Here is a 19,724-nt window from a genome sequence, read left to right as displayed (position 1 = left end):
TGATTATTCGGAAAACGCAGAAAGAGGGGTAGGATAAGTCAGGATTCTTGCCAAAGTGGAAAACTGGCGCACGGTGAGACCGTGAGTCGACGTCAGGGGCTGGTGTTTTGTTGGGATGCCAAATGACCGGCACAAACGGATGGTTGCAACTGACAGAAAGGGATTACCGAGAACACTTTTAGCTAATCAGCCACGTGATGGAGAAGTTAGATCTTCGTAAGCCTTATTGCCAGCGACGGTCCGACTTGGCGGTAAGCGGTTGATCAGGGAACAGGAACAGTTTTATACCAGTGTGCTTTGTAGTTGGCTGCAACTAGCTCCAGCAGTAATTACGCATAGAAACCACGACAATCATGAGGAACCATTCATTTATCAGAAAAAGAGTTGGCTGGTTTTATCTTGTCGCGTGTGCCGAACTGACGGCTTGTGTAGATGACGTGGACCTCCTTAATGCGCACGTCTGCGTACTCGCTGCGTATATGCCTCCTTAATACGAGGAAAGGAAGTTGTCAGGGCAAGCAGCATTGTGAACTATGAATGACCTGAAAAGATGTTAAGAGTTGAGTTCGGATCGCTGTGCAGGTAAGAGCTGACTGTCAGATGGCGGAGGTTGACACGGGAGACTGGAAAATATGCGGAAGAGGGACGATCGGCTGGCTGCAATGAGGCTGTGGAATTAGAGAGAGCCAGCGAGCGGCTTCTGATGATGATCAGAACTGATCAGATGATGTTCTGAGAAAGGTGCAACATTGAGCCAACTGTGGTGGGCTGGGTACTGTCCTCCCCACTTTGCGCACCAGGTGCGGCCAGAAGCGCACAGCGGATTGATGGGCGGGCCGCTGCTAAAATGCATGTATGTCTGTTTTTCCCGCTGTATGTCAGCTGCCTGAGTGGCTTGTGTTCCTGATTTGCTCATCTGAGATTGCCAAACCATCTTACATTCAGTGGCTGGGATTGCGGTTGGTTTTGTATGCTGTACCTGCGTTTCTCCGGCACTGTTGCTCTGCTGATGTTACCGGCTGTGGCTGAAGGTTGTTGCGGCGTGCGGCTTCCACCTGGTTCTCACCTGCTGATCCGCACCGTCCCTGGGAAGGCTACGTCTCGGCTCCTGGGTACTAGGATCTACCTGCTGGATCCACAGTTAAGGGGTTTTTCTCTTTCAGGCACCTGATTGACTGCACCATTTTGGAGCTGCAGTGCTCTGGACGCTCTGCCGTCTATTTGTGTGGTTGGGCTGTTTGACCTATTGCAGATGGCAGGTTGTTGAGTGGGCAAGGCATGCCTCCTCTGACTGTGTTAAAAGGAATGTGAAACTGGACAAGGACGGCTGATCCATTGAATGATTTTTTTTCTGTAGAAAAGAGGAAATTGTTCATAAAAGATTGCATACAACTTTGTTTGTGTTCAGTTGCATTTTATGTATAACTTTAAAAAGAATCCCCTCTACTGGTAACGCTTAAAGAAAAATGGTGCCGCGATTAAGAGACAAGCCGGCAGGAGGGCGGAATGAGCTAAGAGGCAAATTTGGATTCCTGACAGAATTTGGAGCGATCCAAAGCGATGGAGGGAAGAGAGGGCTACGGTGGCCTGGGTGGGGGAATACCAAAATGAAGCTGACAAAGAGCGTCCGCCATTAGAAAGGCGGAGCAGGTGAGACTTAGATCAGCTTAAGACCCGGCTCTGTGAACCGCACAATATGAGTTAAACTTGACCCTGAAGATGCCGAGACTGACCGGCAACGGGAGGCGAGATAGACATGAGTTAAAGGTACTGGTGCGCTGACCATGACATCATGCGAATCGAAGATGAATGAGTCAGGAGCGGGTACGTCTTACGACCCCTGATGGGCGCAGTCAGGTTGCCGGTTGATGAGGCTGAAGAGCCGCCTGTGAGCCGAGATACACGGAACTGAGCGAAGCGGTCTGATGGCGGCATTCTCCCGGAGATGAACTGGGAGAGACGATCCAGCAACGGATCGAGTTCAGGATGAGGCAAGAGCAGGAAGAGCTGATGTGCGTCGGTGGAGCCGGCGGATCGTGGAGACGACCCGCGCTTGGCTGCAGGGGGCAGCTGCCAAACGATGGTGAGCACGAGCGGGCAACCAGGCGGATGGCAGAGGACGCCTGCGACATGAATGAGGGAATGACGGAAGATTTCCAGCTTTGCCGCCGCCGATGGAGGCCGAAGAAAGGCGTGATGGGGTGGTTAGATCGGTGAGGAAGAGATGGACGTCAACAGGAGCGCAGCCAGCAGGCGAGGGACATCCCTGGATTTGGGCCTTGAAAGAGGGGAAAGACGATCGGAGGGTGCGGATTAGGGACGGAAGGACCGGGATCGCTGACGGAGGGGAGGCAGCTGGAACTAGCTGACTGAATGTCGGAGAGATAGGAAAAGCACACACGTAAACTCGAAGCACGGCTGAAGCAGGTGGATCTTCTTCTTCTTCTTGGATTTATTGGCGGTTGGCAACAAACTTTTAGTAGCATTACCGCTGAAGCAGGTGGATCTGTGGTTGTTTGGCCTTTTGAAGGAGCTCTTGCGTGGTGATTGGCTGGAGCGGAGCGACAGTCTGGTGCTGGTTGGCTGAGGCGGAGGCATGGTAATTAATGCTTCCGGTAGGCTGAAGAGAGTCTCCCAGCTTGAATTTATGTCTATAGACTACATTAAGAAACAAAAAAAGATCATTGCCTTCCTTTGAAATTTTGCTCAAAAATATTATCGCTTACAGCAGAGTCCGGGGTTTCTCTCCTTTCCTTGGATTCCCACTATGAATCCAAACAAAGGGCCAATCAGCGAACAGAAGAAAAAGTCGTAAATGGTGAAGTCGATTTTATGCTCTGCTTTAGAATTGTAGACTGCCTATAGTGTTAGCAATGGCAGCGTGGAAAGCAAACAAAGCTGTTCAGTTCGTGTTGGCCATGCATCCAAATATTGACAGTCATCTCGGTCAGCTCAGCTCTCGTCTCTTTGCAGCGGAAGACGGTTGTTTACAACACAGGCAGCTTCAAGCTGGCAGCAACATAGCTGCAAACATTAGTGATTATGTAAAATGTAAAACTTTTCAACACAATCCACGCCTACAAGAAGCAATCAGTTCTCAATAGCCGAAAGTCCAGATCTTCTGTTCAGAGAAAATAAAGTAGGACAATCGGCTGGTTTTTACCAGTCTAATATTTTTAAGGCCTCACTGTACATGATTCTTTATCCAGAAAATAGGGCTTGTTGTTGCGCAACACCCCCCCCCCCCCTCCTTTCTGTCTCTACTCTCTCACTCTCGTACTTCCTCTTCTGAGAGGGGAGATGTGCTACCAGCTCTCCTTCTAACGGGTTAATTGAGTTTCCTAAATCTGCTGGGATTTACCCTGTCCAGAACTGAAGTAAACTCTGTTTAAGCTGGTTTCGAGAAACGATTCGCCTGGTTTTCTGACGGCCTACATCCAGGTGTCCCACCCTTCTTCCCCCTGTGAATTAGCCAGACTGAGCAGCCTACAGCCAACTAGTTTCACAGAGCACACCTGTTAACGGTCGCTCGTTCTCTATTTTACAACTAGCATTTGTTATTGAACCAGGTAGGTTTTAGTGACTCGGGCGAGTCCCAAGGATGACGTTTTACATTTGGGCTACCAGCAACCTATAAAACATTTTCCACTTCTTCCTCTCCAGAATCAAACATCACAGCTATTTTACAACCATCAAAGAACTTTAAGGTGACTCATTAACTGAATGTCCACAACATCTTTTAGATTTTCTTTATGCTAAATATTTTATTAGTAAGGCATTTTTGCAAGGGTCAGTACAGCTTAATTCAGTAGCAGAAATAATCAAATAAGTAAAATCAATCATCTAGTCTATCTTTCCCTACTGCTGACACTGAGAACTAAAAAAGGGAACCTTTGAGAGAGACGGACGGAGTTTGGCGTTTCGAACCCCAGACCTGGCTTGATGATGATGAAGATGTTGCAGCAGGAGGAAGACGCCGATCGATGAAGGCCAGGATCTCTGTAGGTCTGATGAGCCTCCTCTCCGCATGGATGGTGAGGTCACACAGGACTTGGTGCTGGCAGGAAAAAAGGCACCAGTTCTTCTTCTTTGTCTTTGCCTTTGTCTTTGTCTTCATCTTTGTCTTTGGGGTCTGAACCCAGCCGATGAGAGAAGTGCGATTTGAAGCCACAGGTTGTGGGGCTGACGGGTTGGTCCCCATGGCAGGACAGTCTTCGCCTCCGTGGCCCCGGCTCTTCTTCAGCTGCAGGGTTCTTTGTCCATCTCGATCTTGGCTCGAAGCTGCCCGGAGGATCCAACCAAAGGTTCCTCTTTTGCACCCACCTTTTATAGGGTTTATCCACCTTTTGGTGCGTTTTCATTGGCTGTCTGCTTAGACAGATGATCTCATATCCATCACTGTCTTACAGACATTATGTCCTAATGTCTGTGCTAATGTCTCGGGGTTGCTCAACCTCCTGTGTCTGTTGCCTTTCACCTTTTCTCTAAATAAGGCGTTGATCATCTCTGCTCTCCTGTTAGTTCCCCTTTTTCCCTTCCTTTCACCTTTCACCTACCATCTACCTCCAACATATCAGTGATGTTTAATTGCAGTTACACCTTTTCACACCATTTCAAGTTCAATGTCAAAATCACATTTATATCACATTTATTTTCTTTAGCTTCTCTGATTTAGCATTCATTTATAATTTTATAACCATAACTTATTAATTACTCGCATTATAATCCTAATGTGAGTTATTACAGATGTTTTCTAAAATGAAACCAAGAATAATACATGATTCTAATTATTTAATACTAAAGTTACAGTTACTTGTTTTTCTTGTAAGTATTCCCACAAATGTATGTGTAAATATTATCACAAGTAAACCAATATTAATATAAGTATTTTACTTTGAATCTTATCAAATTACTCAAAATGTTTAGATTTCATTCAAACTTTCATGCTTTAAAATAAGGAGTAGTCTCAGCTATTTTTATAAATCTGCAGGCTGGAAACTTCCTCTTTTTCCAGGAAACCTGCTTTTCCTGTTTAATGACTCTCTCTGACTGACTATGATTTCTTATGATTAGATAGAAAAAAGTAGAATTAAAGCAAAGTTTGCATGAGACAAAAACAACACACACAACCAGATTTATTTTATTGACACCTAAGTCTACTGTTGGGCCTTGATGTCACTTGAGTGATTCATTTTAAAGATAACTTTATTTATTATTACTGTTAAACTAAAATCTCCAGCATGGGGAAGTGGGATGAGCTCGGATTTTCTTGACACCCCCTCCACGAGGTCAGACCTTTCACATGCTGGGAGTCCATCACCCTCCTGCAGTTCGCCGTCCTCATCCCCTGGAAAGAGAAGAGGTTCGTCTGGGATGTGAAGATGCAGATTCTTCATCCTCAGTTGTCACAGAGGGCTAAGTATAGTCATCAAAACTCCACTTCTCTTGACACCCCCTCCTCGGAGTTTTGATTACCCCCATGAGGTGATGAATGTCGAAGAAAACTTGGATCGCCCTGATTCTTCTACAAGAACCTTCGCTGGATGAACTGTCGGTTCTTCAGGATGTGGAATGGTTCTTTAGGGAAGGGAAGATGGGCTGAGACAGAAGGCCTCAAAAAAAAAAAAATTCTGGCTGTTCAGCAGAGCAAAGCAAAAAGCATAAGCATCATGACGCCTTATCCGTAATCATGATCCTTTTCCATAGCTGGGGTCGTTAAGGGGTACTGGAGTTGTCAGAGGCATCAGGAATTGTCCAATTAAAAAACTGCAGTCTTTGGACCCCTTCATCAAAACTTACAGCCAGGTTGAAGTGTGATGAAGGTGGAAAAAACACAAAAACAAAACAGTTCCTTCTATGGATGCAATCCATCGTGTGGGACACAATTAAGTCCTCCGGTTGCTTGTAGGCTTGTAAAATAAGCTTCTGATGCCATGCATTGAGGGGTGAATTCAGCTTGCGTTTGGTTTGATAACACACATACACTGTAAAACATTTGAGCCGTCTTCAATTGTTTCTACTATCTTCTATTTGTTAAGTCAAACAGATTCAGCAAGTTTTAGATTTTAAATCTAAATGTGTGAGTCCATTAAAGATAAATTTAATCGTTAGTTGTTTTAAGTATTTATTCATTCTGCAATCCTCTAAGAGTCGAATAAACTAGAGTTCCTAGGTCATCAAAAAAAAAAAAAAACCTTGTTCATACTAGATGTTTCTGAGCAGAATTCATTGTGATGTAAAAGATCATTGTGATTATCAGATCAGAAATTTTATTAATGCAATTTGAAACAAAAATCTAAATAATTCTAAAGTAAAATAGGCATTTACTTTAACTCAATATTGTGAATGAAACTAACAGAGAAATGTCTGCTCTTTTACTAGGTGACAATAGTTTTCTCCCTCCTATTGTGAAATAACTATTTTGTTTAAATTTAAGGCATTAAGTAAAACGCAGAATTCAAGAAAAAAAATAAAAAATCAACTTCATAAACTAACTTCTGAGATAAAACCAAAACAATTTTGTGGACTTGAACTACATTTTCAAGGCAGCAGGTGGACTCTCATTTTCAATGTTTCACAGTGTTTAAATGGCATCTCCATTTCTTTAAAAAACAGATCTCTATCCATACCTTCCAGGTGTTGGGTCTGACTTCAATGCCTTGTTACAGGATGGATCTTGGTGATTTTCTATGACGCCGCTTCTTCCTCACGACTTCAGCCCCTTTTCCAGTTTAATCCATCAGGTTGTGACAGGAGTTCTTCTTTAGCATAGTCCAATTTCTTCACGGCCCTCCCAGTCCAAAGCCTTGAAGTTGTTCTTTGAACGGCAACCTTCCCGTAATAGTGGCCAGTCTACTGTAGGATGGCATGGTGCTTGATTCTCTGGCCATCTTCTCGTAATGTTCTGGTTCGCTGTAGCTAAGAACTGGCTTGAGCACTGCTTCCTCATGGACCCCTTTCTTCATCAGTAGTACTGTGTTGAAGTTTAGTACTTGCTTTACAAAATCTCGGGCGTTGAATCTCAGCTTGATCACCGTAGTTGCAGGCCGATCTTGAGCTTTAATCCAAACTCTCTGCCCTGTTTTCAGTGACACTTCGAGCTGCAACTTCCCTTTTTCTTCTCTGAGCAAAAAGGAGAAGTGTCTTCGCCTCCCCGCTTTCTGTGACGTGAACGGAGTTCCTCTGCAGGGGAAGACCTGCTCTTCTAGCAGTTGTCACTGTGTCCATCAGCACCAAGAGGTACTTCTCACCTCTCTTTCCTGTTGTCCCCATTGGCTCTGCTACGTCCATGCAGACTGAACCCCATGGGACTGTGCTCTTGATGAACAAACCTTCCATCCGCTGCCCTGGGTGCCCTGCGTATCGACCACATACCTCAAAGTCACACAGCTGCATCGGATGGGCTGAAGGGACATCCAGCAGTCCTGCTTGCTCAGTTCTTCACGGGGGTGTAGCACGCCTGCATATTCGAGGGCCTTATGCACGCACCGTACTACCTGGTCCCCGTGCTACTCTAGGACCACCTGTCCTTAGGTGTTCTGTCCCACCTCGACACCGGCAGAGACAACCTTTCTTAGTGGCACGAAAGGTCGTCATCTTTGCCCCTCCATAGGGCTTCTTCTCAGGTGTGCGCCTTGTCGCTGCACCTCAAGTTTCGGGCGGAGCCTCAGTTCTGCTTTCTTCTTCCATGAGTTGTGATGAGCTACTTGTTTCCCTCTCGCGCTCTCAAGCTGCTTCTCTCAGGTCTGGCACTCTTGATTTTCCTTTTCACCAGCTCCAGCAATCCTTCCAGTACTGCCGTTACTTCTCCGGCTTGAGCACTACCGGGAGCTTTTCCTTTCTGACGGCATCTCTCTTTGCCGTCTTGCTTCAGAATAAATCCCCAGTATGCCGACTGGTCGGACCCCTTTCTGGATCCATCGGTGTAGATTGTCCACTCCGGTTGTCCTGGCTTGTCAGATGTTTCTTGCGGTCGTTTCTTACTGGTGGGTTGTGCTGGCCCAATTTCAAGCTCCGGGTCCAGCAGGATGTCTTTAACCATGTCTGCGTCTGTGTGATGATGTCAGCTGCTGGTGTTTGTTCCTCTGTTGCCGGATGTCTTCTCGATGGCTGCAGTGGAGGACGCGGTGTGCTTCCTCATCCATTGTCAGCTGATGATACTTTTCTCTGTTTCTTGTGCATGCTTGCTGGCTGGTCTTTTCTTTTCTTGTCAGCATTACATCATAAACCACTCCAGCAAGACTGAGCCAACTTTCCTTTGTCAGGGGTTGATGTTTCAGTTCCTCATTCTTGGAACCAACTTCCCCCCTTGCTTCAGGTCTGAGTGACAGTAGCTGTGTAGAAAGTTGATGCAGTTCTGTTGAGGTCTCCTCATTTTCCAAACGATCTGGACGGCTGGCTTCCTCCAGTTTCTTCCCCAGATTTTCCTCCTCGAAGTGATCATCCATCACTCCGTCTCTCTGTCGGTTCGAGTTGTCTATCCCCCAAAGCCTCTCTTTAGCCTTCGAGCAGGGATGGGTCTAGACTATGTTGGCTACTAGCTTCACTGTCTGGATCCGGTCATTTATCCTCAGTAGAAGCTTTCCCTCACCTGTATGCCATACAGTTACTGCAAGGGTTGTGACTGACGGCCTTATCAGTCACCATTAACTCTATTCCCTAAGAGTTAACAAACCAAGTGAGCTATTCAGATCCTCACATCTGTTTTTACTGACTTGGCACATAGGGCCCTCCTACTCCGTTGGACTGGGCCACACGTTGGGCGCCACTTGTTGTTGCGCAACACCCCCCCCCCCCTCCTTTCTGTCTCTACTCTCTCACTCTCGTACTTCCTCTTCTGAGAGGGGAGATGTGCTACCAGCTCTCCTTCTAACGGGTTAATTGAGTTTCCTAAATCTGCTGGGATTTACCCTGTCCAGAACTGAAGTAAACTCTGTTTAAGCTGGTTTCGAGAAACGATTCGCCTGGTTTTCTGACGGCCTACATCCAGGTGTCCCACCCTTCTTCCCCCTGTGAATTAGCCAGACTGAGCAGCCTACAGCCAACTAGTTTCACAGAGCACACCTGTTAACGGTCGCTCGTTCTCTATTTTACAACTTGCATTTGTTATTGAACCAGGTAGGTTTTAGTGACTCGGGCGAGTCCCAAGGATGACGTTTTACATTTGGGCTACCAGCAACCTATAAAACATTTTCCACTTCTTCCTCTCCAGAATCAAACATCACAGCTATTTTACAACCATCAAAGAACTTTAAGGTGACTCATTAACTGAATGTCCACAACATCTTTTAGATTTTCTTTATGCTAAATATTTTATTAGTAAGGCATTTTTGCAAGGGTCAGTACAGCTTAATTCAGTAGCAGAAATAATCAAATAAGTAAAATCAGTCATCTAGTCTATCTTTCCCTACTGCTGACACTGAGAACTAAAAAAGGGAACCTTTGAGAGAGACGGACGGAGTTTGGCGTTTCGAACCCCAGACCTGGCTTGATGATGATGAAGATGTTGCAGCAGGAGGAAGACGCCGATCGATGAAGGCCAGGATCTCTGTAGGTCTGATGAGCCTCCTCTCCGCATGGATGGTGAGGTCACACAGGACTTGGTGCTGGCAGGAAAAAAGGCACCAGTTCTTCTTCTTTGTCTTTGCCTTTGTCTTTGTCTTCATCTTTGTCTTTGGGGTCTGAACCCAGCCGATGAGAGAAGTGCGATTTGAAGCCACAGGTTGTGGGGCTGACGGGTTGGTCCCCATGGCAGGACAGTCTTCGCCTCCGTGGCCCCGGCTCTTCTTCAGCTGCAGGGTTCTTTGTCCATCTCGATCTTGGCTCGAAGCTGCCCGGAGGATCCAACCAAAGGTTCCTCTTTTGCACCCACCTTTTATAGGGTTTATCCACCTTTTGGTGCGTTTTCATTGGCTGTCTGCTTAGACAGATGATCTCATATCCATCACTGTCTTACAGACATTATGTCCTAATGTCTGTGCTAATGTCTCGGGGTTGCTCAACCTCCTGTGTCTGTTGCCTTTCACCTTTTCTCTAAATAAGGCGTTGATCATCTCTGCTCTCCTGTTAGTTCCCCTTTTTCCCTTAACCGTTCACCTTTCACCTACCATCTACCTCCAACATATCAGTGATGTTTAATTGCAGTTACACCTTCTTACACCATTTCAAGTTCAATGTCAAAATCACATTTATATCACATTTATTTTCTTTAGCTTCTCTGATTTAGCATTCATTTATAATTTTATAACCATAACTTATTAATTACTCGCATTATAATCCTAATGTGAGTTATTACAGATGTTTTCTAAAATGAAACCAAGAATAATACATGATTCTAATTATTTAATACTAAAGTTACAGTTACTTGTTTTTCTTGTAAGTATTCCCACACATGTATGTGTAAATATTATCACAAGTAAACCAATATTAATATAAGTATTTTACTTTGAATCTTATCAAATTACTCAAAATGTTTAGATTTCATTCAAACTTTCATGCTTTAAAATAAGGAGTAGTCTCAGCTATTTTTATAAATCTGCAGGCTGGAAACTTCCTCTTTTTCCAGGAAACCTGCTTTTCCTGTTTAATGACTCTCTCTGACTGACTATGATTTCTTATGATTAGATAGAAAAAAGTAGAATTAAAGCAAAGTTTGCATGAGACAAAAACAACACACACAACCAGATTTATTTTATTGACACCTAAGTCTACTGTTGGGCCTTGATGTCACTTGAGTGATTCATTTTAAAGATAACTTTATTTATTATTACTGTTAAACTAAAATCTCCAGCATGGGGAAGTGGGATGAGCTCGGATTTTCTTGACAGGCTGAAACAATTCCTCGAATAATTTCGGTACCTCAAATACTAAAAATCCATAAGGAAAATTGTCTCCTCCGAACTTTGTTAAATATATTGTAATAAATTCTTTGCAATCTTGAAATTGGCCCTCTGTCTCTTTAAAAAGCTGCAGTTCTTTCTGACACTCCTCCTTCAGCATGTCATCACAACAAAGTTGGAGTATTTTTCAGCGCATTGAACTGAGAAATAATAATGAGCTTTGCAGATGCGCAGTTCTACCAGGTGTTTGCTAGTTGCTTCTGGCAGTAGTCTGGAGGAGATGAGTGGCGAAAATGTAGAGGAAGGGTGTTCTGTAACGTGGAAGCTTAAACATTGCAGCGCCAAGGAGGAGCTGTGTGGAAAAGGTGGCGCTCAGTGAGAGCAAGAACGTAGGCCCCCCGAATGACTACCATGGGAGATTTCAGGATTTCTCTAAAAAGCATAAAATAATCAAAGCAACACTCCAGGTATCAAAAAAGTCAATTTGACCTAATATTGGCCCTTTAAGCCGTTTTTAATACAAGCTTTGAAAATGTTTGACACCACTTGAAACACAAGTTAGATATTAACGATTAGGCGATATACTTTTCATCTTCTTAAACGTAAGGGCAGCTTCAGTAAATGTTTTTTTTTCTCATAACAGAATACAGAAAAATGTTAAGATTAAGCAAATTTTATAAAGAGAATTTAGAAATATAATTTGAAAAAAATCAAAGAGAACACATGATATTTTACATTGAGACTTAAATGAGGGGTCTATGCCACTATCTGAACATGAAACATCTCATGTTCCATGTTCACTGGAACCCTGTGTGTCCTCTTTCTGCCACATCAGATCTGGTTTCCATATGGAAGATGGGATAGTACAGACCTGCTAATCCCCTGAAACTCTTTTAAATAGCCCTTGTTATGTGAAGGGAATTCGAGGAGTTGGAATCAAAGTCTAGGGGTTGTGTTCTGCAATTCTGCAACAGTTAACAGCCTCACCAAGCAGTTTGCCTGCTGCTGTGCTGACTGAAAGCCACCATACACAAAGCTTGACAAGTTCCTTGCAGAGTCTGTGTGCTTGGTTTTGCATTCCACAACTGGTCCCAGCAGAAAGAAACTTCTCAATCGTCAGACCAAGACCACTGGAGTGATGAGAAGGTAATTAGCCCCCTCTTTCCCCCGCACCCGAACACAACTACCTCTGCCACCAGACCTCTTGCAGCGACTAAACATTTGTGAGTCAGATTGGGCCAAAAGGATATGAGTGGGAAACTTCAAAACCTGCTCATATTTCTGAGGAAGTGAAAGGATTTGTATAACGCATTCATATTTGATGGATTTTCCCATGTTCCATGTGGACAGCCGTTTTTTGTTGACATCTTCAAATAATGAGGCCCTTATGTGTAGGGTTTGTTCTTCACCTGTGGTGCAGGGTTCTGTTTCTAGTTGCCAGGTAGGGATGCTGTGCAAACCATTCCCTCGTCTGTTCCAGGCTTATGGAGAAGGACTGACTTGCTGGCTTCCAGGAACCACAGTAAGTATTTTGACTGTCGCCACAGTCAGCGAGGAACGATTAGCTATAGAGTAGCATCTATCATGACTTTACTAACATCTATCTTATTTGTGAACAGCAATGATATTTGGAGATTTTATGGTGCAGTGACATTTTCCAAGGAAAGCTGTGTACCTAAGTAATTTTTGAAATTACCATAGCTATCTGTGAAAAGTGAAGACTAAGTTAGCGTTGGAGGAGAGACATTTAACTGCTTTGACCTGAGCTCCTTGGGAAAGTTAAGGTTTATTTGTGTAATTTACCACTCTGACTAACATGAAAATCTCCCATTGATTGCACTCTCTGTTTCCTGCTCTGCTAGACTGAGCTGACAGGAAAAGATGCATGTGCTTACCTTTGATTTTTATTGTGTTACAGGTACTGAAATGGAACATATATTTTGGATCTTTTTTATTTTTTGCCAGATCTTTTCAGTGGGAGCTCAGTTCAATGGATACAACTGTGATTCCAACTTCCATAGTCGCTTCCCTGGTGAGAAACTGGAAAGAAATGAGAGACGTTCATATTTTCTTTTATAGAAATTACCAAATTACTTAAAGGAAATCACTGTATCATTGTATATTTTTTAAGAAATTATTTTATGTTACATGTTTGAGAATGTGGGAAACAATACATTTCTTTTTATATTTCACAATCTAATGTGAATGGTGCAGTGAAGAAGCTGGATGTGGGTTTGATAAATGCAAAAACTTAATGTGCAAAACAAAATGCTAGGTATTTTTGATGTCTTTCAAAATGTGTTTGTGTGTATGTGTGTCTTTCAGCTGAGCGGGATATCAGTGTGTACTGTGGGGTTCAAACTATCACTCTTAAGGTCAACTTTTGTCCAGTACTTTTCTCTGGCTACACTGATTCAGATTTGGCTCTAAATGGTCGTCATGGAGATGCACATTGTCGAGGATTTATTAATAACAACACATTTCCTACTGTTGTGATCTTTAGTATTAGCTTGGCAACATTGGAGTCATGTGGAAATGCCCTGGTGGTAAGTAGAACACAGTTTAACATTCTATATTTTGAACATAAGGTTATTTAGAATGTAAGCAACCAGGGCTGAAAACAAAATAAAACCCAAGAATAGAGTTGATTACATTTACACACCCCTTCACGTAAAGGGAAAACATTTCTATTATCAATTTAATTAAAACTAATTTGCATTTTTGTGAAACTGCATTATTGTTAAGCTCACAGATTTATTTTGTAAAAATGTGCTTTTCCTGATGATGTTTCCCTCAACACAGGTGTCCACAGCTCAGGGACCCAATGCCTATGGAAATCTCTCTCTGGTGCAAATTGGAAACATATCAGGTTATATTGATACCCCAGATCCACCTACTATCATCAGCTATCTCCCAGGTTTACTCTACAAATACAGTTGCAGTTATCCTCTGGAGTACCTGGTCAACAACACACAGCTGGCCTCGTAAGTCTCATGATCTGTTATTCACGTTGTCTTAGTCTTCTTCTAGAGCTCCTAGAAGAAGACTGGAAGTTCTAAGAATATTAAATGTTATATTCAATCTGACATTTCAAATCAGTTTTTATTAAATTGGTGAAGTCAACTTACTTTTAACGTAATGTACTTAAGACTGTACTGGACTCTATGTATTGGAATACAATTAGAGGTGCATCAAAATAACTACAGCAAAACGTTAATACTATTTGCAATTTTAAGAAATTAAATAATTGAATTACTGTACTTTAAATCTAAACTTGCCTTCTGGCATTAAACAATGTTGAGTCCATACGTGTGTAAATTATGTCAAAGGTAGTTATCTAAAACTCAATTAGATGGAAAAACTATGATGTTTGTATCACTATAGATGATTCTAGTTTTATGATGAAGTATTTTGTTTTCTTTCACTAAAGGTCATCAGCTGCAATCTCAGTGAAAGAAAGCAATGGTACATTCATCAGCACGCTGAATCTGCTGCTTTACAATGTAAGTTCAAATAGTTTTTCACAATATAGTCAACTTTTTTCTTGTGTCACATACTTTTTGTGAGAGTTCACGTTGATGCATGAAAAGACATGGGTTTCCTATAACTTTTTCTGCATCTATGCATGGTTTGTTACCCTTGATTTTATTTTTGATTCTTATTGCCCAAAAACTCAACTCTCAGATTAAACTGAACAATTGAGTATAGGTGATAGAGGTGACTTTTTTGTTAGGTGTGTTTGAACAAAACAAATGACAGGAAGAAGATCTGAATGTGATTGTTCTTACTTTATAGGACTCATCATACATTCAGCAGCTGACCATTCCTGTAGCAGGACTGACCCTGAAGACACGGGTGTTTGCAGCTGTCAAAGCCACTAACCTGGACAGGAGGTACTCACATGTCAAGCTGACATGAAAACAACTTAGTTTTTAATTTCCCACTTGTGTTAATGGATTTTTTTTGCACAGTCAGTCTCATTTATATGTTATAAATTTTATTACAATATTTTAGAGACGAGATTTTATTGTCACACCATCACCTCAGATGCAGGACCTATGTGGTAAAACTCTGGCAACCACAGGTGCAGGTATTTTACTGTAAATTAAAGACATTTTTAGGGTGTATGGCATTCTCTATTAACTTGTTTCCTCTGAATGTAAACCAATGTGGATCAAGGGCAAAGGAAATAGCCCTTTTTTCTGACAGAGGGGCCACTTATCAACTCCTGGAAAAATAGTGAATAATATATATAGTAAAGCCGCTTGTTTCCATGGTATGTAAGCCGTATTTCGAAACAACTAGTTTGTAATTTGGATACATTTTGAAAAAGTTTTGTCTGCATTCACAATAATACAGTATATTTGCAAATGAATGTCTAGACATGACTACTTGTTGACTGTTTGCAAGTGATCAGCTCGACTTATGGTACAGGTATATTTGACAGACAGCATTGTTCCAGCAAACAGTGACTTATTTTCTCTGTTACCAACAGATGAGAAAATTCAGTGTATTTCCTCCCATTACGTAATCAAAAAATAAATAAATAAAACTCCAAGGAGGACTCGTAGTTGGATGAAGATAAATGACAGAAATAAAATCTCAGCTTCTTAAATGTATTAAAGACATACATTTAAACAAAAATCAAATATGATTTGAAAAATTGTGACATAGCTATGTTTTATGATCAATAATAATTCATTAGTACTCCTTTCCATCCTTCACTAACACAAGCATAAATTTTCTCAGTTAAATAAATAATATTTTACTATTAAACAGATGGAACGTTCTAATGGACTACTGTTACACTACACCCTCTGGGAACCCGAATGATGAGCTTCGCTATGACCTTTTCTTTAGGTAACTCAAAGTATTAAAACAATTTTTTGATACAGTTCAGTTGATAAGTTTAACTTGTCCTCTTTTATAATTATCTTTTATAATGTTTTGTTTCCTGAGCCAGCTGTGATAAGGACCCACAGACCACTGTCCTTGAGAATGGGAAAAGCCAAATGGGTCGCTTTGCCTTTGAAGTATTCCGTTTTGTCAAGCACAAGAATCAGAAGATGTCCACTGTGTTTCTGCACTGTGTTACCAAGCTATGTCGAGCAGATGACTGTCCTATGCTCATGCCAGTGAGACAAACAAAAAGCACATATGCACAAACACATTGGAAGAGTGTTTAAACAAAGTGTAATTACAGATTTTTTAAAAGGAAAAAGATATGAGTGGGAACCTTCTCAGCATCCAACACATTCATCTGATGTATAGCCTTAGTCTCCAACCCTGGTCCTCAGTGTCCACTGTTGGGATGTGTTACATATTCATTAGCCTAAACAGCTTTTACTCAAAAGGACTCATTCAGAGAATGTTGAAGGACTGGGTTTAAGTTTACATGAGGTTGAATGAAGCAGTTCCACAGGATACAAACAGTGGCAGGGTTCAACAGTACTTTCTATTTGATTGGTCTCGTGTAAAACTGAGCCAAAGCAAAATTATTAGCATATTTATGGATATTTATGGATTCATTACAAGTGTTTCAAGCCTCTATTTCTTGTAATTTTGATGTTATGTAGCTTGATGTTATTAAAGCAAAAGTTTAATCAGTAATATTTTTATAGCAAATTTATGTCAGATCATGATTTCTTGGTTAATGTCAAGTTGTCATGACAAAGACATTTTGAATAATGTCAACTTTGTATTAAAAGTGTCATGATTTACCGAATGACACTTTATGACAACAGTCATAAATATTCATGAAGACTTATTCATGTTCATGACAGCTGTTATGTCATGTTTATGACATTGTCATGACAGTCGTATTCACAAAAAAAAGTGTTACCAAAAGGACCAATACTCAGTCTGAAATACACAGAACTTACTGTGAACTTTAAAGTTTAAAGTGAATACACATCATGGAAAGCCCTATGTTTACGTTATGATGCAAGTGAGATTCCTGGCTATAAAGCCAACAAATTATTTTACATTTTCTATTTTCTGATGTAGGAAAAACGTTTAATTTCACTACCTTTAAATATACTTTTTTTTTTAAAATCACAAAATTCTGCCAATTGATGAATATTATGTTCATCCTAACATTACAACTACAAAGAGAATTGAGTAGGGGTGCACCGATTGCAGTTTTCTGGCCTATCACCGATTAATGATCTTTTAAAAAGCCTGACATACCGATTCCGGTTTTGGCCGATACCAGTTTTTTTGTCTGAAATGTTGCTCAATATATAAAGAAAATTGCTGAGTTGGCAACAATGGGGTGACTAGTTTTAACTGTAAATGTGCAGACATGACCTGGTCGGCTGGTTTGTCAGTAAAACTTCTCTCACGGGAGAAAAGAAAAGCACAGTGGTTGATTTTTAGACCTTTGCCGAGGTTGATAACATCGGTGGATAAGATCGGCTTCACATGTAAAAATTGGCTGATCACCGATCTTCCAAAATTAAGAAAATCAGTACCGATAAATCGGGTGGCCGATAAATCGGTACACCCCTAGAACTGAGGGGGAAGGTTGCGGTTTCAGCTTCCAAGCATCCATCTGTTTGAAGTTCCTGATGGGACCAAGCACAAAACACATTAAAAAAACAGTGGTTGCCTTTGATGTACAAAGAGAACATATTTTCTCAACATCAAACCATGGTCGCTGAATCATATTAAATTTGAATTCAAAAATACTTTAATGATCGCAAAGGGAAATTAAATAAATTAATGTAAAAACCTTTATCATACCAAGTTTGTCTTAATGACCACAGTGAGTGAATTTTTTGTGTCATAGATCTGTGGCAGCAAGAAAAAGAGAGCTATTTCAGAGGGGAAACAATCAAGCAAGTCACCAGGAAATGCTGTTCTGACTGCGGGGCCCATCATCACTCGAAGTGGTACAGACTACTCTTCATCCTCAATCATTTTCCCACCTGTGTACAGCAATTAACCTGCTCTTCTTTGCAAAGAAGCAGCTCTCAAATGAAAACACAAAGGCTTGTTCTAAACAATGCATTTCTTTAATGTGGTTTCAACTAACTGGAACAAAGTTCAATGAAAATGTGTCTGTTCCAGATAATCTAATGAGGGTAGTTTTCCTTTTGCCTTGGGCCTCTCTTACAGCATTGCTCATTTGTGCCAGTGGAACTCCCAGAAAGTTTAGAAAGGGTGGTCAAAAGGTGACATCTGAAAATCTTGGGGTACCATATTTAAAGCAAAATACATAAATACAATTTCATGGTTATGGAATAGAGTCTGCAAGTTTGAAGAGGATGCCACTTCACTAAAAAGTATTAAGAAATCTCATTGATTTGGACTGGCTAGGTTTTATGGATGAATCTGTTAATAAGCAGTTAAAGCAGCATTTTTCAGTTGAGGCAAAGAGCTCATGCAATGATTACAACTACTGAGACAGTTTATGTTTTCAATTAAACATATATAACATGTCTAATAATGTTGTTTTGAGTTGTTAATTTAGCTTCACTGCTTGAATGTAATTACCTTTTTTTTTATTCGCAGATCAAACACCAAGTAATAATTCTCACCTGGGTAAGCACTCCAATTTGTGTTATTGCTTTGACTTAAATAAACTGTTTAATAGGTTTTAACTTGAAGACACAATTTTCTGACACATTTAGAGAATAAAATCAACTCAATATTTACAAGAATGATGTACAGTATGAAACAAAGCAGACAATAAGATATAACGTATGTATGTATGTATGTATGTATGTATGTATGTATGTATGTATGTATGTATGTATGTATGTATGTATGTATGTATGTATGTATGTATGTATGTATGTATGTATGTATGTATGTATGTATGTATGTATGTATGCAATTTCATTTACATACACGTCTCATTTGAAAGCAGATTCTAATTTTGAAAATTTTTCTTTTGACCCTACTGTAGAGTCATTTCAATTCATAATGGGGTCTTGAACTGATTTCCAGAAATCTAATTATACTTTTTCAAAAATCAAATAAAAATCTTGCCAGTGGCCTATTTGGTTGTTTTATAGCAGAATTAAAATGGAAGCCATCAACAGTTGAAAATACTATGATGATGACTCCCTTGTCTACTGGTTTTAAAAGGGTGGGGAATGGCTTGTATATCATCTACTGCTGTTTTACACATGCATTATAAAAGAAAATCTCTATGCTGCTATTTTAGGAAGAGCAAGTACAGAATGTGTGCATAAAATATGAAAAGGGTTAACAACTTCTTTGTTTCTTTCCACTGCTGCAGCTCTTCTGAATGCTCCAGAGTTTCACATCAACACAGTGACCAGCATACTCATCTCAGGAGTGATCATTCTGAGTGTTATAAGCATTTGCTTCTTCCTCTTCTCCCTACTCCCAAAAGGCAGGAGTTCTCCTGTCACTACTGTGTCTGGTGTCCGAAACACGGCCTTCAATTGAACTCTGGAACTCAGCTGAGTGTTGGCAAATAAACCAACACTCAGCAAGTGGACACAAGAGACAAGATACGTTTTCATGTAGTTGTTTACAAGAATACAAATGTTAATTTAGAAAACTGTTATGCCTGAAAACGAGCATTAATTTAGATATACTGTATAACTTTGTATATATCATAATATGCCACCTCAGATTTGCAGATCATTTCGTACACTGGATGACTGTATATTCTATCAAACATCAAGCTCCTATGTGCATATATAATAATTGTTTCTCAGTGGGGAAATTCAGGTGTACCAGCAGCAAAGTGACAGGAAAATGAAAGCCTGTAGATTCGCAGACATGTGAAAAATAATGGCAAATGTACAACATAAAAAATAGACTTTATAGGCTATGTCAATCCAAAAGAGAAAATTGAATTCAGATTCAATTTTATATGGTGTTGGTCTGCAAGTGTAAAACCTTACT

General features: G+C 40.9%; 1 protein-coding gene across 1 annotated transcript; it reads left to right on the top strand.

The window, feature by feature from the left end:
- The first annotated feature begins 12,719 nt into the window (after window positions 1-12,719).
- Window positions 12,720-19,306, top strand: zpld1 (zona pellucida like domain containing 1). Its single transcript, XM_014474823.2, has 10 exons — window positions 12,720-12,870; window positions 13,164-13,384; window positions 13,641-13,822; window positions 14,269-14,341; window positions 14,634-14,731; window positions 15,618-15,698; window positions 15,802-15,973; window positions 17,629-17,731; window positions 18,354-18,383; window positions 19,087-19,306. Exons 1-10 carry the CDS (start codon window positions 12,720-12,722, stop codon window positions 19,257-19,259), a joined length of 1,284 nt encoding a protein of 427 aa, XP_014330309.1. The 3' UTR covers window positions 19,260-19,306.
- Window positions 19,307-19,724: the final 418 nt, after the last annotated feature.

Source organism: Xiphophorus maculatus, chromosome 11 (assembly GCF_002775205.1).
Source record: "Xiphophorus maculatus strain JP 163 A chromosome 11, X_maculatus-5.0-male, whole genome shotgun sequence".
NCBI classification, from domain to species: domain Eukaryota; kingdom Metazoa; phylum Chordata; class Actinopteri; order Cyprinodontiformes; family Poeciliidae; genus Xiphophorus; species Xiphophorus maculatus.
This window is presented reverse-complemented; position numbering and strand designations above follow the sequence as displayed.